At 41.0% G+C, this 24,326-nt stretch overlaps 1 protein-coding gene across 5 annotated transcripts in view; it reads left to right on the forward strand.

The window, feature by feature from the left end:
* The window catches only part of by (focal adhesion protein tensin), a 272,729-nt gene that overhangs the window by 230,300 nt on the left and 18,103 nt on the right, over positions 1 to 24,326 (forward strand). For 4 of the 5 annotated variants that reach the window (XM_080282141.1, XM_080282144.1, XM_080282142.1 and 1 more), the window contains one exon: positions 2,478 to 2,546. The exons of the other annotated variant lie outside the window; for it this stretch is intronic. In XM_080282141.1, coding sequence (XP_080138267.1) covers positions 2,478 to 2,546 — 69 coding nt within the window. The remainder of the gene's footprint in view (positions 1 to 2,477; positions 2,547 to 24,326) is intronic. 5 annotated transcript variants of the gene reach the window in all.

Raw genomic sequence — 24,326 nt, forward strand, 5'->3', positions numbered from 1 at the left:
AGGGTGGGCAAGAAATTAACAGTGTGTAAAAGTTATATGAAACTTCCCACATTGATTCATTAAGCTGAGAGCTATCTTGGATGATAACCTTATAACCAGCTAGTTAATAGCTGTTCATATATTTGATTAAGACATTCCAACTGAATGTGGCTCACAAGAATTCAAATCACAGACAAGTAGGGAATTATTTTTAACAAAATGCAACTCAGGGAAGAATGACTTGTCATTTTCACCTTGAATATCTGGAAAAAATAGCCTAACCCGGTACACATACACTGCTGTTGAGGCACTACAGGATTGGGTATTGCATAGGTGGAGAGCTTTTTGCAGTTTTCACTGTGAAAAATCCAAAAAACATGTAAATGAATAAGCCTCATTTCACCCACAGAGAAGAATGGAAGGAAAAAGCCCTAGTAACACGGTAAAGTATGCAAGTAGGCTACCTGATGCAATAAGTCTCCAAACTTGTATCAATTGCAGCACAAAAGGATATAAAAATCATTTCACACCAAGGAAGAAGTGAGTAGCAGACAGGCAAAAAACAGGTACATATGAGCTCATAAAGCAAACATTGGATAGGTAGTGAATTGCAGGAGTGTCATGGTGCCACAAAGAATGTACTGTAGTGCGTCATGGAATTCATACCAAATGAGGAGATTTCTGATATAGACATATAATGACAAAAACTCTTACTTTGTAAGGGAAGATTTTATGTGACCTTTATGTACAGTGGAGCGCTTACCATACTTACTTTCTCCTTCACCTAGTTAATGGTATGAGATGTTTCCCTGCCCTACTGCTTTGTGGCAGTTGTACTGTAAGCTGGCCGTTTAACACTTTCCATGGCCAGCCATGATTAACTTTTCTACCCCGTTCTGGGCCAGGGGTGAGTTTCCAATGAAATGAAGCTGTATTGCCTGTGTTCACCAAATTTTTGTGCCATGTATTTGAGCCCTGAAAAATTTCTCCAACAAATGATGCACTGCCACATCATTTGCCCGGAATCAGTTGGCCAACAAACGACGCGTTGGTGCGTCATCAACCCAGAATATTGTTAGCTGTTCCTGATATTGCTGCTGGTTGGCTGAGAGAATTTTCATGCAGCACAGTACTGTGCATATGCATAAACATTTTTCATTGTTGAGAAATACAGTTGTTAAATTAATAATGAAAATGTATAATCTACTAACTTTTTTCACCATTGCCATTACACCTTGACACTGATTTACTAGAATATAAGTGTAAGTAATGAGCACCATATATCTTCCAGTAGGGTATAATCAGACAAGTTACAGTATTTAATACAGTACAGTATGTATGTGTGTCTGTCTGAGCAACTAGGAGACCTAAAGTTGGACAGCCCTAATTACACATACCTGTAAATAATATATATATATATATATATATATATATATATATATATATATATATACAGTACTGTATATATATGTGATACATGCATACATATGCATATATATATTTTGTATGTTTGCGATTCATTTCTCAATTACTTACCATCAATTTGTCACAAGTGAGAAGTCATTATGTAGCATGTGGTCTAATCCTAATAATAATGCTGATGTCAATATAATACATTCTGTACAGTATTTTGGATTCTAGTATACTCGTACAGTGCCAGCACTGAATACACGGTGCATTTTTTTATCATATGACTGATTACAAAGTTGATGCCTGTCTAACCTTGATTCTAGTGCCCTGATCTCCATTTACATCTACATTGCACTTGCATTGTTTAGTTAAATAAATGTGATTATCATGATTATTTTCATCCCCAACATGATGGATTTGTGTAAGAAAAATTTCTAATCTACTTTTATTGTTTTTGATCTTCGGTTTCATCCTCTTACATGTTTCTTCCCCCTTTTCTCTCTCACACCGCTGATTCTGCTAACCACCCCGCTGACCCTCAATTCGTGCTGTTGATGCTGCTAACCAAAAAAATTGGACCATGGTTGGGGTTGGCCCTGCGTGTGCATGTTGCCTCAAACCTAATCATAACCTGTGGCGGGGCTCATAAAACGTGGTGCCATGCCTCATCACTAACACAACCCATTCCTCTTAATGATAATCTGCTGGAAATCACAAAAACTCACCCTGCCTCTCCCTCCCATGGTATCCAAACTGACTTTGGCCCATGGGTTATCGTTTGGTGCTGACCCTGTTGAAAATTTACAAATCTTTGTGAAAATATTTATGGCTGGAAAAACTATACATATGAAAATCATGATTGATATGGACTCCTATTTTGTAATGAACAAAAAAAAATTATGCCGGTCCAAATTTATATAATGGATATTTTTCACTGAAAATATGAATAAAACCAAAACTATTGATGGCTTATGGCACACAACCAAAATTATAACAACCAAAATTTGCCCAAATGTGAAAACTGACCTCATGTGTTGGCAAATATAACTGTGTGTGAATGTGTTTGCCTGTGGGGCCATGTGAAGCAGAAGAGCCCACCTTGGCCTCTCCTCCCTCTCCACCCGACCACCCGGGAAAAAGCCTACGTCTCTCCCCAGGTTAGACCTCCTCCTCTTCCCTCCTCCCTCTTCTCCTCTAAGACCATTATTTAACGTCACAAGCCACAGTTTCTGCTCATCTGCAGATCTTACTGCAGGGTTAAAGGAAGTCACAACCAGGGTATTCCATTGAACAAAGGCCTGGCACTGGCAGTAACATTTCAGACTGAAAGAGTAATTTAACAATCACAAAGTTTTCCTTGTGTAGTCTGCAAAACTTTGAGCTGCAATATTAACACTGGACAACAGGTCTTCATTTGGTGTGCAACCTTAGCCACTACTTCTCCACAGCCAGTGGTAGGAGATATAGGGTGAGCAGAAACTGTGGCTCATGACTGTACCCAGGACATATTAGCTATCCTTCTATGCTCAGCTTAGAGCATGGTTCAGAAATAAGTTCATTTCTTCAGGATATAGGAGAATTGTGCACATTTGGAATTTGGCTCATATGCATAAGTTTACCAGTGGATGCTAGACATATGCAAGACCTTATCCCTGGCCATAGCACTAGAGGTAGCTGTTGTTTAATTACGTTTGCTAAATATCTTTGCTAAATTCTTTGGCAACATTTATGGAATTCTTTCATTTCCATGTTACTTTCTCATTTTTGGGATATGATTTTATAAAGGCTCTTTGTTTTGAATATAGAAAGTGGCATCTGTGAAAAGAGAGAAAAATATTCATCTCTCCAGAGTGAGGTTTGAAGATGAGCACTGAAGGGTTAGTTATCTTAAACACAGACCAGAGAGAAATCTGACACACTGTTAGGATTTGTTTTCTTTACAAAGACAGCTGTGACATTTCATTATGTAATTTAACCTTTGATTGTTTCTGTTTTTCCTCTATACTATTAAGTGGATTAAAAATTAAAATGCAGTCATCACAATCAGAGGATTAGGTAATTATTGCATACTTTTGTAGACAAATGTCATTGGCATTACATCTCTCTGCAGTGTGTTTTACAAGAAGGAACAATTGACCATTGATTATGTTGCACTGTAAATAGAATGTCTGTTCATGTCAGACTAGTATTGACTGTATATCCTTTCCCTGCCCCTCCCCACCTCATAGATGCACTAGCATGAAATATATGGCAGTGTTTGTGGTATTGTCATTACTAATATTTGTTGGTTACTTGATTTGCAGCACTATATTATGTGTGGGATAATGTATGCTTTAACTAATCTTTAATCTTTCCTACTCACAGTGCTTTATCAGTCTGCATCTCTGTTTCATGATACAGTATTTGCTTCACTGATTGTGCTTAGATAAGCAACACAGTATTGTAGATCTTATCTGCTGAAATGATGTTCTGTTCTTGTCATGCTTCACTTGGTGCTGCACCTGAATGATAAAATAACTGTTTTAACATCCTGCATTTTTCAATTGCTGTGCTTTTATATTTCAGTTTTACATTTAATATATACAATATACAGTAGAATATTTATTTATTTATTTGTTTATTTGTGAAGCACAGTATTTATTTTGGATGCAAGTGATATACTGTATTAAGTAAGATAAATCAGTTATTTTTTGGTGAACCAAAACTTCTGCAATTTCTCTCACTGGAGGACCCCTACATTCAAGTGACTGGTTAATGCCCATAGCAAAAAACATCTTATAGCTGAGTTAATACTGCCATTAAACTAGGGCTAATTTTGGCATATAGTTTTCAGTGAATGTTAAGCCCTTAAGACCACAATTATTTCAGGCAGGGTACCCCCCCCAGCTGCAATTTGGATGTGTTTTGGTGACTTTCACCAAGGGCAAATTGCTTGTGTTCTGGCTAAAGAGGAAGAATTTACACACCTGCAAACGCAATCCAGTTCCCTGTAGGCCTAATGGTTACCACACAATTGCGCGTCAAAGTTAAAAAAGTTTATAATAGTTACCCCTCGAAAACAATCTAAAATGTGAAAATTTTGATAATTACCTATGTTTCTTAATGAATCAGGTCATTTCAAAGTGTTTTGTCACCAACCATGAAAACAGGTGTACTGTATGTAGGTGTGGGGAGATTACTAGGCTGTGGGGAGGTAAAGTAGGCTGCCGAGAGTAGGCCTATAGGTACGGGGATTGGAAAAATAACCAACTTTTCACATGAAAAGAAAGCACTTCAGTGTGTTCTGTAACATCTTGGCAGCCTGATACCTCTCGGGGATTTGTAGGGGGTGGGAGGGTACTGAGGGACAAGGAGGGAGGGATTGGGTGGAAGTTGGGTGGGGGACACAAGGCTAGCAGGGTGGGAGGAGGGGTGAGAGTGGGTGGAAAGGGACACAGGTGGTGGTGGGAGGAGAGATGCAGGTGCGTGGAGGGGTGGGAGGGTGATAGGGAACAAGGAGGGAGTGGGGGAGTGGGGTAGAGGGTGGCACCGACATAGCCCAGAGGGGGGATGTCCCCCCACTGCCTGGATTGGTCCGATCCCCCTTCACACCATGTCAGGGGTGAGTTCTCGTTGGTCTGAAGCCATGTGCATCATAATCGGGGCAGAGGAAGTGCTCTGCAGTTTTTTACAGGCCTCGCTCAATTGATGCGATTAGGTTATTTGGCATAAAACTCTCATCACATCAGTTGATGCGATTAGGCATTAAGGGGTTAAAACATATAGGATTTTTATAGTTAGAGCAACAGTAAACAAACCATTAATCACTAACCATGCTCGGACTCCCAAATCTAGTTTTTGCACACTTGAAAGCATAGGGACATGAGGCGAGGGTATCCCTGGCCATGTCTACATAATGTCTTCATGATACAGTATATATATACTGTATACAGTGAGACCTTGAAATACGAAAACCCGAAGTACGAATTTTCGATGGTACGAAATACATTATTATTGGACAAATTCCACAGTACGAAAATATCTGTCTCAATGATACGAAAATCGATACTCGATACGAAAGAAAATGCAGAGATAGCCCGATTATCCAGACTATATGATGTGAAGAAGTGCCTGAATAGTCTGAAATCACGATTAATCTGGCAGAAACAAAACACAAGAACTGTTAGATTGATTTATTTACCGGTAAATGTACAATGAAAGACACAACTATCTTCCCGGTTCAGTCTGAACAAAATTTACACCATTTGAAATACAATGAAAACCCTGTTTCTACTAGTGCGTGTTTCAAATGGTTCAATTTTTCCACACTATATTCGTCAGACTTTGGGAGGATACTTGTGTCTTTCATTGTACACTTGAAGCAGCAGAAAGACCTTACCAATTCAATTCCTAATCCTCCAGCTTGTTTCTGTAATTTTCTGACAACCTTCAGTTTGGCAAATTACTTTTTCGTGCTGAAAAATTTCCTCCCCGTTATTATCATCACTTTCCCTTACGATCGTTTCCAGTGCAGTGGAAGAAACTCAACTTGCTCAAAGGTGGATATCGTTTCCCAATTTCCCAACTGGAGGTTAGGTTAGGTTAAAATGATTAGGTACAGATAAGCTCAGTTAGACCAGGTTTAGTTAAACACTTAGGGAAGAACAGTCCTTTCCACCATTATGTAAACGAAATAAACAAGAGTTGTCACACCAGAACAGCTAAAAATGACGGGGAAATAGATTTAATAGGACAGTTCTAAAATCAATTTCTTTTTCTTACGTATGTGAAAAGACTCATCTGGCACACCTGGCTTTTTTTCTTTTTTTTTTTAATTATTTTTCCCCTAAACCCATTCTGTGAATTGCTATGATTCATGTAAGAATTAATAAAATTAGGATGCGTGTTACATCAGCATGTATACATCGGCCAAAAACATCTGGGATGATACATGGCGTCTGGCAATGAATGAATGAATGAATGAAGTGAACTGTGAACGCCAGACTGCTTAAGGTGGTAGAGTAGGGTCATGTAAACACACCAGTGACCCTCATTCCCTTCCCATAATTGCTTGCAGTTTTTTATAGCTCACCCTAACTCAGCGTCACTGACACCAGTACAGTAAGGCATTGTTCAGGGCCAGCAGCTATGAAAGCAGTAATGGAATACATTATTGTTTGTATCAGGCCTCTCTCTTTCACACATACACATAAGAACAAACAAAAGAATGAGCAGTAAATGTACACTAACTCTAAGGAGCAGAAATAACTGTGCTTAGTCAGTCTGAAATATACTGGGAAGAGTGATACCGAAAGATGAATGTGGAAATGAATGCTAACCTACGAGAACAGGTGAGATGAAAGAGTAATTTTTTTCTGATTAGCAAACATTTTTGTTCCATATCGTCTCTTAAAATTGTAAAACCCATAATCTTTCGTGGTAAATTATGTTCTCTTGCTGAAAGAAACTTACTCAAAATTAGGGCGCATGTAACATAAGCATGTTAAACATCGGCGAATACATCTGGAGTGAAGAGAACGCCTGACTCATGGGATGGTAGAGTAGGTTCATGTACACACACCAGTGACCTTCGTTTCCTTCCCGTAATTGTTCGCAGTTTTTTATAATGCCCTAACTCAACGTCATTGACACCAAAACATATATATATATATATATATATATATATACAGTATATACAGTAGGCTCGCACAGTGCGCGTCATCACACTGCGCGATTCGCATTGTGCGCGAGTGACCAAAAATCATAACCAAAAACCTTGAATGCGCAAGTTTTTTAATACCTTTAAGGAGAGGTCCAAAGTCAGTTCGTGGAAGCTGTATATACAGTATACTGTACTGTATCTATCTATCTATCTATCTATCTATATCTATATATATACAGTATATATATATATATATATATATATATATATATATATATATATATTCGTTTTCGTTTTTGTTTTCGTTTTTAAAGGCTCCAACATGCTTGCATGTGTCGGCCTTGGTCACCTAATGGCGGCTCTCCACACTGCACGATCCATTGCAGCCTCCCTGTTCAGTCCCTTAACCCTAAGGTCACACTTAATGACCTCGTCCCATGTCTTTCTCGGTCTACCCCTCATAACCCCACCCCCAATATTAACACTTCTCACCTTCCTCACCCAACTATCATCCCCCATCCTCTCCACATGTCCAAACCACCTCAATCTACCTCTCCCCATCACAACACCAATACACTCCAGTCCCATCCTACCTCTCAACTCTTCCATTGTAAACCCAGCCCCTCCAGGCCTTGGACGCAGGGACGCACTGCACATCCACCTAACCATTGTCATTTCTGTATGTCTGAGCCGGCGAATGTCTTCCTCCTTCACTGCCCAGGTCTCACTGCCATACAGAATTACACTCCTAACACACGCTGCATACAAAGACCCCTTAGCACGTAGGGAGAGCCCCCTCAATGTCAGGAGAGGCAAGAGCTCCCTGAACTTCTTCCAACCACACACTCAATCCTCGTAAATCACGGCAATTGGGTCTGGACCACTGCCGTGATTTACAAATTCCATGGTTTATAAATAATAACTCTTATGTGAAAAATGAATTTGGGTCTGGACTTAGGCCAGCCACCCCCCATAGCACTCTACCTACACCTATCTAGGTACCATCAAACACAAACATACAAATTTAGGAATATTCAGTGCATGTACTTAATAGAAATAAGCAATGTTAAGGGATCTCACCTTAATCCTATGACGAAATTGCTTAAGTGAATGGAGTGGGGTGGTGTTGGGAAGAACTTAGAACCTCTCAGCACTTGTTCTTCCCAAACTCTTTTGCCAGCTTTGAAAACTTCTTTCCCCTCTCAACACAACGAATGAGCTCCAAACGTTGACTGTACAACAACTGCGGCAGCTTCTTGATGCCATACTGCTTAGAGTGCTTCACTGGGGGGTCGGGAGGGGCCAGGTAGGAGGTGGGGGGAAATTGCACAAAAAAAGGCAGTTAGCTCTCATACTCCACGTCGACGGTCTGTAGTGTGCGGACTGGCGGGACAAGAACAACAACAACATGGCGGCATTAGTATGCACATATGCCAGCAGGGACGCTCGGTGATTGGTTGTTGGGTCGCAATTTTCAATTTGAATGTCGCGGTTTACGATTCTCCTTGGAAAAGGCCCACTTCGGTGCCTAGGTCCGCGATTTTCGTGAATTAACAGCGATTTAAGGGTGCCGGCAGTCTGACAGCCACTTAGTCATGATTTACAAATCCATGATTTGTAAACACACGATTTACGAGGATTAAGTGTGTATATATATATATATATATATATATATATATATATATATATATATATATATTAACACTTGTAGACTCTAGACTCAAACCACTGCATTTCACCTACAATGTGACCCAACCTGAGCATTCACCTAATTGCATCAGCATGTGTAATTGATTGAAAAGTACCTTCCCTTTATTTTGAGTGATGAGGCCAGATTTGCACCAATAGTTACTTGCAATATTATGAACTGAGTGTGCGGATATGCAGTGTCAGTAACTAGCATGCACCTTGCGTACAATAGCCTTCATTCATCTGGTGGTTCTTTCAAAGTAAAAGAGTAATGATAGTAACCTTTCATTAATATTTTCTATAAGCTGTAAATCCAGTTATTTCTTTTGTTAGTTACCGGATAATTAACACTTGTTTAGTGGTAAGAATCAGCTAAGTTAGTTCATAACTCATTGGGGTTGATTGATTTTCATCCATTTATCCAACATCCAATCCTATGTCGCCCCATGAGAAGCGTAGGAACCAGGAGCTAGGCAAGGTGGTCCTGACATTTGAGATGAGAGTGACCAGCCTCACTTATCCCTGAGTGGCATTATGTGAGCAAATAAACCCCAACCATCCCTTGGATATAAACCTACACAGGCTCAGTCCGATTGGAGCACCATAATTACCCACTAACCACCAGGTGCCATAATTTGCTTATATGGTTACCACCGACTGTAGTAAATGGTTTCCTGGTGTACAGGAAACCTTTTCGCTTGTCACTCAATGTAAAGTTACCCGTAGGCAAAAGGAAGCGGAAAGAATGAGGGAAAGAAAGACAGAAGAGGGAGTGTAAGATCACCCGTAGGCAGAAGAAAGAGGAAAGAGTGAAGGAAAGAAAGACAGAAGAGGAAGGATGGAAGAGAGGAAAGGGCAGACACCCAAAGCAGCACGACATTGTGTGAGTGGATGGTGAGTGCCCCCCACCTACCACTAATTTCATTAAAAAAAAAAAAACTAACCTTTTAGCCAGGAGTAACTGAAACAGAATATTATGACTCATAATCTACAAAACATGTAAATACTTGTATATTGTGTAACTTAAAGTTTATCCTAATATTTGCTCAATAAATTATCATTTACATGTTGTAACATGTGCACGCTTAACCCTATCAGGTTTCTGGGCCAGGCACATTATGTCTGTGCTAGAGTCAGCCACTCTCAAGCTGACCCACATCTTCACGGTGTGATGTTTTTCTTTTATCCCTCTGTGTAAATACACTTTTCATGATAGAATTTTGGTTCTTGTGTCATTTTAAAGCTGAATAGTTGTACTTTATCGTAGTATGTTAAAAAAAAGGAGAACAAAGAAAATAATATGTCAAAATGACGAGTTGAAGTTAGACGAAAACCAAAAATTTTATACCTTGCCGTAGAAAAACATAAAAAAAAAAAAAATAATAATAAAGATATGTAAATCTGGTTTAAACCATGCAAAACTACAGTAAATTACCTTTACAACGATATGTATAGATTATGGTAATTTTTGCACTTTATTGCGCGGTAAAGTGAAAAGAAAGAGATGCACAATTTTATTTTCGTCTTGGCCACACAGTTGCTTTGCAATCTTTTTCTTTGATCGGTCAGTGTAATTACACTTTTTATGACAGGATGCTGGTTGTGGTGTTATTTTGAGGCTGAATAGCTGTACTTTATCATAGTGTGTTCAAAAAAGGAAAACAAAAGAAAGTAAGAAGTCAAAGTGACAAGTTGAAGTTAGGCAAAAACCAAAGATTTCATATCTTGCTGTAGGAAAATATTCACCAAGAATAAAGTGATAAAGAAACAAAGTCATGAGTCAGTCCAGCTGTGCAGTACCCACCAAGCATAGAGCGACCATACCGTGATGTCATGCTCGAGTCTCTTTGTTATGACATAGAAACACGATTTATGGTGAATGTTTTACAAGTTTCTTAAAATGACGACTAAAAGCGTCATCGGAATCTCTAAGGTTGGATTTGTAATGACGATCAATCTCAACATCAAAATCTCAAAGGGTTAAATCAAACCAAACCCTGGGTGACCCACTATCTAACCATTAGCCTAAGGTTTGTCCCAAGTCCACCAAAACTGTTATAGAAAGTCATTGTTTACATAACTTCTGCACACCATTAATCAAACCATCTGTGGACCAACCACTGTCTAACCATTAGCTTAAGGTTTGTCTCAAGTCCACAAACACTCTGATATAAATTCATTGTTTATATAATGTTTGCACACTATTAAATCAAACCAAACCATGGGCTAACCACCATTCACTTGTTAGCTTAAGGTTGCTGAAACCAAAATTTGAATTTTCTCCCAGGGAGAACCCAGTAAGGCAGCTAGCTTTATTTCAAAGGCATCTAGATACTCCATTCATAGTTAGTGGGGAATAGCTTTCCCATATTGGTAATTAGGCAAGATTAAAAGTTTCACTCTCTTACACTAAGTTTGTTTTGCGTACTTCCTAGTACTGTACTACTGTAGAATGGTAACAGTAACAGCAAATCCTATATAACCTGGTACCCCTTTTGGACCCAGGTTAGCCCAGTGCATAGGAGGGGCTGAGGCTTATTTTCAGCTTTGTAACAATGACATGCCTTATGTAGCTTAGGATCATCAGCTGCCATCCATGTTCAAGCTCATAATTTCCTTGCACAGATATCATTTGAGGGTACAAGATGAGAGTACCTTTTGTGTTTAAGCAGTGTACAGAGTTTTCTTGTGAAAATTATAGATTCAGTATTTATTAGAAGCGTTAAATACAAAGACGACTGTTTATGCCAACCCCATATTCATTTGTGCAAATTTTTTTGCAAAGTACAAACCATATTTTGACATCTTGTGAAGTATTACAAATATAACCTTCTTTCCTTTATCTCTAATATTACAATATATGGGGCTCACTGGATGGTGTGTGCCATGGTAGGTCATCCTAGGCCCATGTAACACATTGACTACTTATGTGTTTGCAAGAGATACACACAGTATATCTATAGCCAGATGTCTTAAACTTAGAAGAACTGGTCTCATAAGAATCATATCCATGTCATCCTTTCCCATATCATCAGGCTGCCCTTCCACCAGTTCACACACCCTTCACTCAGATATCCATCTGCCCCATCCTTCCATCTCTTCCTCGGTCTCTCCTTTCCCCTCCCCACCTCCACCTTACTCAGAGACACTCTTTAGTAAATTTTTTATTCTCCATTCATTCCACATGGTCAGGTTATCTCGAGGTGCATCTTCCAATGCTTTCAAGCATTGGAATTGCTGGGCAAAGCATTCTAGAACCCAGTTCTTCTTTATTGAGCCATTTCTCAGGCTAGTTCATAAGGGTACATGTGAACTGCTGTCATAGGGTCATCAGCTTCACAGCAGTATCTGTGTATTTATCATGCTGAAATTATTGATACCTCTTGCTGTCATCTTTTGTTGGCATTGATCATATGATGTTCAATCTAATATTTGTTCACATGTTTACTGGAAGCTGTTCATTTGTTTTGTAACCCTTGAGGTAATGATAATTGCACATTACTGTAATGATAAAATTATGATGCAATAATGCTGCTCTGAAATCGTTGCTCCAGGTCTGTGACTTGACTTAGCATATATGAGTAATATTTTACATTTCCCACCCAAAGTGAGCAGACTGTTGCTGTACCGAGGTCTTTCACTTCTCAAGGCTCCCAAGGGATTCAGGGATAACAAATGGTGTTTTTGGCACGTAAGAAGGATAGTACTGTACTCAGTGTTCACGTGAATTATTGTTAACCAGACAGTATCAGGTGTGTCCAGACTGAGACTCACAGTGTCACATATCTTATTACACTTCTCAGATTTCTTTTACCCAACAGCTTCCAGTAGCTGTTAGGAAGTAATTAGCTGTTTTTGACACTTGGTTTAAATTCCAGTGCATAGAAGACATCAGCTGTACCATGGCCAACCTAGTGCAGAGATTCTGTAAGAGGATTGTATGAAGGAAGTCCTCAGGACTGAAGGGGTTCAGAAAGATGTCTCACATTGCCTCACCATAGCTCCACTCAACAGTTTTATAGTCCAGAGAAATTCCAAGCACTAAACCATGACTTGATTTGTACAGTAACTGTTGTGCTATCATGCTTCAGAAAATTCAGTACTTGTTATCAGTCCTGGTCAGTGAAGCAGCACATGCAGAGTGTAGCAATAATTGTTCATAAATAATAATGGTGGGGATAGTAGATTAATGGTACACTAATCTCTTGATTATCCAGACAGCCATTACCTGGACAATTCATTACCTAGACTCTGTGATCTGGCTGTTTGAAACCATTATTTGTACATTTTTTCATAACATCTGGACAGAATGCTTGTGTCTGGGTGGAATTTATGGATGCATGAACATTTTTACTTGGCCAGGCAGGAATAGCCTGGTGGTGCTGCCTCGTCTGGCTGCGTAGTTTACCCAGTGGTGATTGTTTGTCTTTGGTTGATGGGTCTGCTTGACCATGGTAATTACTTGCCTGTGGTTAATAGGTCTGCATGACCAGATGGAGTAGTGTTAAACAACAGGAACAAGTGTTGTACGATGTATTGTAGTGGCCTTTTACACTGGCTTTCAAAGTTAGGTTATGGTCAAAGGGTGGACAGGGGAGAAGTCCATTATCCAGACGGAGCCATTACCCAGACATGCCTTTGGCTCTGTTACATCAGATAAGTGAGGGATTACTGTATTCCTTTTTATCATCACCATCATCATAAACTTTGTACTAATCATAGCACACATTTCTGCTAAAAATATGGGGTGGGTGCTTGCACAGTAATACTGATCTAAGAGGCTTAAGAGAGAGAATATATTGTTTACATAAAGAAAAATGCATTATGATGCAAATGTTTCATTTCCTTTTGTTTATGTAGTCTCCAACACGCTTGCTTGCATCAGCCTTGGTCACCAAATTGCGGCTTTCTACGCTGCTCGATCTCTGGCAGCCTCCCTATTAAGTTCCTTATTCCTGAGGTCACACTCTGTCAACTGTCCTTGGTCTTTTTATGGTCTGCCTCTCACAACCCTATGCTTGACATTCACACCTCTCACCTTCCACACCAAGTTTTCATCTTCCATCCTCTCAGCATGCCTGAACCAACTCAGTTTATCCCTTCTCATCATAACACTAATTCATTCAAGTCCTGTCCTTCCTCCCAACTTTTCAGTCACATTCCTAACTCCCCAGGCCTGTCATTCAGGGATACACTACACATTCATGTAATCATTATCATTTTTGTACATTTAAGCTTATAAATAGCCTCTTCCTTTACTACCCTGATCTCACTACTGTACAGCATTACATTCCAAACACATGCTGCGTACAGTGACCCCTTAGCACAGAAGAAGAACCTTCTCAGTGTCAGGAGAGGCAATAACTCCCAGAACTTCCTCCAACCACTCCATACCCTAGCCACAGAGCTTGCTTCAGCCCCCTCCTCCAGCACATAACATCCATCCATCCATCCATCATCCAATCTTACATTGCCCCATGAGGAGGGTAGAAGCCCGGGGCTAAGCAGTTGGTCCCGACATTTAAGATGAGAGTGACCAGCCTCACTCATCCCTGAGTGGCATTACATGAGCAATCAACACCAACCACCCCTTGGATATAAACTTTCATCGGCTCAATCCTGTTGGAGCGCAATAATTACCCACTAAACCACCAGATGCCAAAATTTGGTTATATGGTTACCATCTAGTGTAGTAAATGGTTTCCTGGTGTACAGAAAACCATTTGGCTCGTCACTTAGTGTAGAGTCACCCACAGGCAGAAGAAAGAGGAAAGAATGAAGGAAAGAAAGACAGAAGAGGATGGAAGGAAAGAAGGATGGAGGAGAGGAAAGGGCAGACACCCGACAGCAGCACTACATTGAATGAGTGGATGGTGAGCGCCCCCGCCTACCACCAAGCACATAACATGTCCCCCAAATAGCAAAACTCCTCCACATATTCAAGGGACTCTTAACCAAGAGCAATACTTTCATACCTCTCAATTTCTGCATGTTCTCCCTGACACACCACACAGATATGTACAGTAGTTATTGCCATATCATGAGACAGTAGAACCTTTCAGCAGTTTTTCTGAAGATTTTACTTTGTGTGGACTTTTGCTTATAACAATGCAGAAATACAGACTAACTATACTTGCATCTTCCGAAGAGTGATCATAGACATGGTAATGGCCAGTTTTTCCAAGTTGCTGTTAGTATACAGGTATAAGAATAGGACATTACTGTTGAGAAAGAATTTTGGTTTATATTCACCTCAGGAACATTAGAGATACCATTACTGTATGTACAGTAAAAGATTAACTTTATGAAAAAACTGTAATGGAATTATTAATACAGCATTTGGAATCTGTGGCTGTAGTATGAGCACAGGGTATTTACCATTAAGGGGGAAGTTGCATTAATGTATTGTGGCTAAAACTGTTCTCGTCTTTTAAAGTGTATATTCAGGTGCCACATGATTCCTGTTGGTGTCTTGTTATGTAGTGCTATGATTACTTACTTTGATGGATTATACCCACATACGGAAATTGTGTTTACTGCAACAATCAACAGTTTGGTTGAATGTGGACCCTCTTCAGAGACAAGTTGTGTTTATTGTGCAGTTACACCATTTTTTTAAAACTCTGACTTACTTCAGGTATCACAGTTTCAGTTTTATTACATTGTGTAATCTTGAATGAAAACTGTTGTATCATCACAGTGAACTTTTTTTTTTTTTTTTTATGTGGGGGTAATTCGTTTCCATTTTAGTATTCAACATGACCTCAGGGAGATGAAAAACCCATGAGTGTGTTCATAAGCTTCCTCTGTTTTGTGCATAATATTAAACTGGCGGGAAAACAAAATGTTGGAGCATAGATATGCCTGAATGAAATTGCTTCCTTCATACAACAGATTTGTTATTTTTATTTAGTCACATATATTTGCATAAAATACTACTATAATTTATGAAATTGCCTTTACAAGACCACAGATTTTCCATAAAGTATTCACCCAAATTATTTTACAGTATAATAATTGAACTAAGGCTGTTAATATGGAATAAGTTTACAAACAATCCTGACACTATCAGAAATTGCTGATATTGAACTTATTCTTTTACAAAGAGGTTGGAGCAGGTACTTCACAAAATCATATTGGTCACTTTTTGCAGGGGGAACACTTTTAATCTGATCTCTAACAGTGAATCTGCCTAGTATGGTTGCATCTGAATAGTATAGTTCCACTGATCATCAAAGTGTACAAGTTTCTTTGCTACAGCAAAGCAATGATATTCTGAAGAAGAGTTTGGATAAATGGGCAGATGAAGAACATGATGGGGAAATGTAATTCAGAGATTGCAGAGGTTGGATATACCTGGCTAACAGCCAGTAGATCAGAGTGGAGAAAGATGGGAGAGGCCTTTATCTTGCAGTGAATTGAGTCAGGCTATTGTTGGTGATGATTAAACTTACTGGATTTTCTCTTGCATCAGGCTCAGTCCAGTAATCAATGCGTAATTGTATTTTTTGGTTCCATAAGGTTATTTAGGTTCATTGATAGGCAGTAGGGAGTAGACTGTACCACCAGTCGAGCAGGGCAGTAAAATGAGTCCTTGAAATACGAAAACTCGAAGTACGAATTTCCGATGGTACGAAAGCGATAAATGTAGGACAGATTCCACAATACGAAAGTATTTGTCTCGATGGTACGAAAAACGATACAAGAGGAAATACGAAAAATTCAAAATGGGCGCGCTGCACAAGGCCGCACTCGCTTGCGGCAAGAAAACAAACCAACCCCTCTTTGGTAAACACATTTTCGCGCGCTTCCCAGTCGAGTCACGTCTGTCCTCTCCTCTCAACTTCACTGTACGTTGCACTGTTTTTTGCTGCTCTTCACCTTTTTGTATTTTCACCATGCCTCCCAAGCGCCCTGCATCATCTCCAGCATCCGGGGAACCAGCTGCAAAGATGAAACAGCATCGTACTCTCACTCTTGAGAGGAAATTGGAAATAATAAGACGCCACGAGGAAGGGCAAGGAGTCTTCGAGATTGGGCGAGCTGTTGGCATTGCACCATCAACCATTGAGACTGTGACGAAGAAAAAGGAAATGTACAAGAAGATGGCCTCCTCCTTCTCATCATCTTCAGTCGCCTACCAAGCCACAAGGGCCCGCAGCTGTCACATGGACTTAGCACCATATCAACAACATGAATCTCCAGCCACAGCACAGGTCTATATTTAACTGTACAGTGTACTAATACAACAGTAATTAGTTGTATGTTTTATTTTTTTATGTCAGTACAATCATATAGTACTGTATACATGTACTGCATACTTCTAAATAGGAGGGGTAAAGTTTTAGTGGGGGGTCCAATGGGGTCCTGGAATGCATCCCCCCTGTTATATGTATACAGGTATTTCAATGGGGAAAATCATTCCGATATACAAAATTTCGGATTACAAAAGTTTTTTTTTGGTCCCTATCCCTTTCGTATTTCGAGGACTCACTGTACTCCCAAGGTGGATGGAAAGCTGATGACAGGGAGAGCTGGAGCTCCCATTTCATCAGCCCATGGGACTAGTTCCTGACCATCCCCTTTTGCTGTACTTTTTTTAGTGTCTCAGAGACACTCCAAGACAAGTTTCTCTTACTGTCAACACAAAACAACCTGCACATTACACACTACGCTTCCTATTCAAAATGCAAAAAATGGCATCATTTAACCAAGCCTCGGAGTCCCCGGGGGGGGGAACATAAATTCCCCCATCATCCGCCCCTCTCCCGGTGACGACTCAACGAGTTGCCTGGAACCACTGTTGGACTTACTTCTTCTTCATTTCTGCAACATTCGTGGCCTTTCTCTCTGTTTAGCATCACCTCTCCTCCTCTAAACCTCACCCTCTCCTCTTAACTGAGACTCAACTGTCTGAGGCAACTTATAGCAAACCCTTCTCTGTATCCTCCTACTTTCTCTACACTCATTTCAAAGCCAAAGGTGGCTGTTGTGTATATATATGCAATGACTTATCATGCACTCATGTTCCTGAACTTGATTCTTCTGAATTCTCTACTTTCTGGCTTCAACTTTCCTGTCATTCTCTGACTGATAATATCTGTGCTGTTTACTTATTCCCTAATTCTGCTGACTATGAAGAAATCTTTGACTATCTTACTTCTACGATGGAACACATCCTATTCGTTTTTCCTTTCCCTAAGTTCTCCATTCTAGGAGATTTCAATGTTTGCCACCACCTTTGGCTCTCCTCTCCTTTCACTGATCCACCAGGTGCACAAGCCTACATCTTTTCTATCCTTAATGACCTAGTGCAGCTTGTACAGCACCCTACCCATATCCCTGACCACTTTGGAGAGTATTCCATACTTGACCTCTTCCTTACAACTAATCCTTCTGCTAACGCTGTTAATAATTCCTCTCCGTTGGGCTCCTCTGATCACAACCTTATCACCTTAACGTGTCCTGTTGCTCCAGTACGGCCTGTGGACCCTCCAAAGAAATGTTGGTTGTGGCCCTCAGGCAGTACGTCTTTGATTTTTCCTGGAATGATTATTGCTTCCATGGCCGGGAGCCATCAGAGTGTGCCTTGCACATTATGGGGGTTATTCTCGCGGGTATGGAAGCATACATTCCTTTCTCATCCTTTGACAAATGCAAAAAAGCCTTGGTAAATGGTTGTTCTAATGCTGTCCACAACAAGAAGAGGGCTTACAAAAGGTACCGGAGCCAACCCACCCCTGAATCACATCATTTCAGTGGTGAGCATTAGTGCGTTAATCATTAATCCATTAATAATGGAGCTAATTTATTTGCTAATGCATTAATCCGTTATTATTTTTTTTTAGTTAACGGATTATCGTTAACTTGCATTAGAATTTCTGTTGATTTCCGGTAATCGTTATTTATTTTCTGTTACAGGTCACTTTAGGTCAGAAGCATTTTAAATCGTCATTTAAATCGTCAAATCGATAGTCTCATAGTGACTGTAAGCCAACAGAACCTAGGACTGTGGAGTGATCATAAACTCATAGTGATGGCATCTTTATCAAGTACATCGCAAGAGTCTAGCCCCTTGTTTCGGTTGTCTGTAAGTGAGACTGAAGTCACCCAGGACAGACTGGACTGTCAGGAAAACTGTTGTGGCTAGTGAGGGTGATGTCAGCGAGGCTGAGGTGGATGATGACTTTGAGCTGCCTGGGAACCCCTTGCTGCATCTTGACAAATTTGTGTCCTACAGGAAGTCTATCTCTATCTATCTATTGCCAGACGCCTCAATCCCGTTTGGGGTGGCCACAAACAAATCGCCTCCAAGTCGCCCTGTCCCCCGCCATTTCACTGCCCTGCTCCCAACTCACCCCCCCCTCTCTCATATACCTCTCCACCCCATCCCTCCATCTCATCCTCGGTCTCCCCCTCCCTCTTCCACCCTCCACCTCACTCACATACACTTTCTTCGTCAGTCTTTCACCCTCCATCCTCTCCACATGGCCAAACCACCTCAGTGTGTTCCTCACAACGCTTCCTATCACATCCACATCCACACCACAATGCTCCTTTATATCCTCATTCGTCAGCCTGTCTCTCCACGTGACTCCACAGGCTCCTCTTAAATAACTCATTTCCACTGCTCTCACTCTTGACTTGTGTCCTTCCAACAATGTCCAAGCTTCACTTCCGTACTTTAGATTTGGTATCACAATACTGTCATGTAGTAACTTTTTTACTTCCATGCTCACTTCCCTGTTTCTTATCACTGCTTTCAAGGAACCAGCAACCTTTCTTCCCTGCTGTACCCTTTCAAGCACTTCACCCTCCAAACCTCCATCCTTACTCATCACTATCTATCTATCTATATACCTAGGCTGCTTCCCCCAAGGAAAGGGAGGTAGCCGAGACAGGACGACTCACTCTCCATTTACTCATCCATTCAAACACATTCATTCGCATCTTAGCCCCAAAGGGGAGAACGGACAGATCCTCACCGCATCACACTGCACAAGGGTCAACTGCGCAATGCAAGCAGTGACATCCACAGCAGGGCCCGACAGCAGAACTGGTTTACCCCTGCCACATCATAACAGACCCATCCCCTTACCCGCACCTGACCTGACTAGCTGATCAGACCAAATGCGGGAGAATATCCCCTCAGGGCTGCGTCATCACTTATTCATTCACAATTTCTCTCCATTTATTTCTGTCACGCACAGCCACTCTTCCTTGCTCAACAGTCATCCCTCTCGCATCCAGCGCTCTCTTCACACTGTCCATCCATCCTATTCGTGGTCTTCCTCTCAGTCTTACACCTCTCACATCAGATCTAGTTATCTTTTTCACCAATCGCTCATTATCCATTCTCTCCATATGCCCAAACCATTGCAACACCCTCTGCTCAACTCTACCAGCCATCTCCCGAACAACTCCAGTTCTCCTTCGCACTTCATCATTTCGCACTCATCACATTACCCAAATACTTAAACGTACTCACATTTTCCAATTCCTCACCATCCAACCTCGCTGTACATTCACTGACTTCACCTCTCTCAAAGACCATCACTTTACTCTTCCCTACATTCATCTTTAGGTTCCGTTTCTTACACACTCTCTCAAACTCATCCACCAAGCCTTGCAGCTCCCCTTCGTCTTCACTCAACAACACAGTATCATCTGCAAACAACAGTACAGGGAGTTTCCAAACACTATCCTCTCTCACCAGGGCCACTCCAACATCCACTACCCTACCTTGTACCTCTTTTATTACCCCATCCATGTACAGATTGAACAACCATGGAGACATGACACATCCCTGTTTCAAACCAACTTTCAAAGAGAAAAATTCACTTAGTTCACCATCCACACGCACTGCAGCCTTCGCACCATCGTACATACTCTTCACAGCATTCAACAACTTCCCATCTACTCCATATATTCTTAACACTTTCCACAATCCTTGTCTATCCACCCTGTCATATGCTTTCTCCAAATCCATGAAAGCCGCATGCAACTTCTTTCCCTTCTCTAGAAACTTTTCCACTAAAGATCTAAGAATGAATATCTGATCTACACAACCTCTTCCCTTCCTAAAGCCTCCCTGTTCTTCTCCAACTAATTTCTCTGTTCTTTCTCTAACTCTGTGTATAAGTATCCTACCATACACTTTTCCTATTATACTAAGAAGACAAATGCCCCTATGATTACCACACACTTCTTTTTCCCCTTTTCCTTTGTACAAGGGAATAATTATACCTGACTTCCAGTCCTCCGGGACTCTACCTTCCTCCCAGGCCAATCTGCACATCTTCCACATCCATTCTACTACGATCTCTCCCCCATGCTTCAGCATTTCACCACACACTCCATCAATTCCTGGGGCTTTCCCTGATTTAACTTTCTTCATTGCTTCCACAACTTCTATCCTACTGATTTCTTCCTGTCTTCTCACCTCCCTCCTTCTCCCAGCCATTCCCCAGCCACTTATACTCGCATTACTTCCATCCTCTACGTTCAACAATTCCTTAAAGTGTTCTCTCCATCTGCTCACTTTTTCTCCCTTCTCCACTAGTAATCTACCATTTTTATCTTTCACTCCCCTGCTAACTTCACTTCCACCCTGTCTTACTCTTTTCACTTCTCTCCAGAACATTTTCTTACAGTCCCTCCACTTTACACTCAAATTCCTTCCAAATTCCTCATCCACTCTCTTCTTACTCTCTCTTACTAATCTTTTCACCTCTCTCTTCCTTTCCACATATAACTCTCTCTTCCACCTCTCAACTTCTTCCACGCCCCTATTTCTCATCCATTCATTGTATGCTTTCTTCTTTTGTGCCACAGCCTGTTTCACCTCTTCAGTCCACCACGCTGTTCCTTGCACCCCCCTCCGTCTTCTCTTCCTTCCACACACCACATCACATGCTGCACATATTTCTTCTGTAAATATCTTACACACACCTTCCACGTCTCCCATCTGCTCCAATTCATATTTGCCCAATCGTTCCTCCACTTCTCTCTTATACTCTGCCTTTTTCTCACCCTCCTGTAACCTTTCCACTCTCCTTGCAACTACTCCTTCCTCTCGTCTTTCCCTTCTTCTATTCCTCCATCTTACTTGCATCCTAATTCTGGCCACCACCAAGTAGTGGTCAGAAAGTCCACTCCCCCAACCTCTATACACTCTTGCATCCTTTACACATCTTCGCATCCTTTCATCCACACACACATAATCAATCATTGCCTTCCTTTCATTCAGATCAGCACCCACCCTTCTCATCACTCGCCATGTATACCTGTGGATCATTTTATGCCTGAAGAGGGTATTGGCTATCACCAACCCCCTCCCAGCACAAATGTCCACTAACGCACTCCCATTCTCATCTATCTCAGCAGGCACACCCCACTCACCAACTATTCCATCCACCTTCACATTACCAACTTTGCCATTCATATCACCAATCAAAAACACTCTCTTATTCCTTCCAAACTTTTCCATGCACACTTCCACATTTGTCCAGAACTCTTCTCTCACTCTTCTAGCACGATCTTGCGTTGGCGCATACACACACACAATCGCCCACATTTATATTCCAACTTTCAACTTTACCCACACAATCCTTGACCCAACCGATCCATACTGTCTTATGCTCTTCTTCCATCTTTTACTCACAACTATACACACTCCTTCCTTTGCCCTCTCATTCTCATCTACTCCTGCACATATACCCCATCCATACTCCCATTCTCTCACACTTTCTCCTCTCCATTTTGTTTCAGTTATTCCACATACATCCACTTTCGCATCCTCAAGCGCCTGGACAATCTCTCTCTCTTTCACCTCATCATTCACTCCTCTTACATTCCATGTACACATTACCAAGTCCTTTGTCCGGTCCTGGGTCGTCAACGTTTGGTCAGTCCTTGTCCGAGGCTTCTTGTTTGTTTTTTTAGTTAGTTGTTTTCCAGGGAGGGGCACTAACCCTCCGCCAACCCTTTTAGTCACCTTTTACGACAAGCAGGGATACTGGGGGAGTATTCTTGAAAACCCCCCTACCCCCAGGGGTAGGAAGTCAGAGGGCAACAATTACATTTTTCAATGTAAGGTCTGCCTGCCCAAGCAGCATGAGGTCAGGACTCACAAGAGCAGCAACAACAACATTAAGAATTAGCAAGTAGCAGATTAGTGGACTATCATATTAGTGATTAGCCAAGTTAACGTTTTAAAAACTAGCGGATTAATGGATTAACAGTTAATTTCCGTTAATTTAACGATTGAATTAGCAGATTAACTTTAATGGAGCTACTTGACGGATTAACGGTTAACGAAGCCAATGTTTTTCATTAACTTGCCCACCACTGCATCTTTTTTATGTTTGTGCCCAGAATTGTGCTAAGTCTGTTCTTTGCTCTGCTAAAAATGATTTCATCTGTACTAAATGCTCTCAACTCTCCAACTCGAATTCTTCCCACTCCTTCTGACACCTTGCAGAAACCTGTCTAACAACCTTTTTCCACTAATGGCTCTGTAGCTATTTCTTATACTGATAAAGTAGATCTCTTCACTCAGTCTTTCTCCTCCAGTTCCTTTTTAGATGATTCTGGTGCTGTTCCTCCATCACTTCTCCCCTCTGACTTCTTCATGGCTGACATTAATATTTCTTCAGCTGATGTATTTTCTGCCATCATTGGCCTCAGTACTAACAAGGCATATGTGTTTGATGGGGTCCCTCCTATTGTCTTCAAGAACTATGCTTCTGTGCTAACATCCTGCCTAGGTAAACTCTTTTCCCTTTGTCTGTCAACTTGTACCTTTCTTTCTTGCTGGAAGTTTGCTGTCATTCAGCCTGTTCCAAAGAGGGGTCACTGTTCCCAGCCCTCTAACTATTGACCAATTGCTCTAACATTCTGTGTCTCAAAAGTTTTTGAGTCCGTTCTTAACAGAAAAATTTTCAAGCATCATCCATTTCACAGCGTTTTTTCTGATCGTCAGTATGGGTTCTGTCAGGGACATTCCACTGGCGATCTTCTCACCTACCTTTCAGACTCCTGGTCATCCTCCTTTCAGGACTTTGGCATAAGCTTTACCATTGCACATGACATCTCAAAGGCTTTCGATCGAGTCTGGCATAAATCATTAATTTCCAAACTGCCCTCTTACAGTTTCTGTCCTTCTATCTGTGCCTTTATCTATAGTTTCCTTTCTGGTCGTTCTATAGATGCTGTTGTAGACGGCCACTGTTCTTCTCCTAGCTTGGTCAACAGTGGTGTTCCTCAGGGCTCTGTACTCTCACCAACTCTCTTCCTTTTATTCATCAGTGAACTTCTAAGCTGTACATCTAACCCTGTCCACACATACGCTGATGATTCTACCCATCACCTTTCCATTTGGTTCCTGCAACATCCATCACAGCAGTTACTTCAACAAACAAGGAATGAGGCTATGGCACACCTAACGTTTAATTTGGCCCATATCTCTGACTGGAGTAAAAGTAATCTTGTTGTTTTTAATGCATCAAAGACTCAGTTCCTACACCTATCAACCTGGCAAAATCTGCCACAGGAGTACCTACTAATATTTGATAATATCCAGCTCAGTTCTGCATCATCCTTAAAC

Source organism: Coenobita brevimanus, chromosome 92 (assembly GCF_032717465.1).
Source record: "Coenobita brevimanus isolate Jiangsu-jjx chromosome 92, ASM3271746v2, whole genome shotgun sequence".
Classification (NCBI taxonomy): Eukaryota; Metazoa; Arthropoda; class Malacostraca; order Decapoda; family Coenobitidae; genus Coenobita; species Coenobita brevimanus.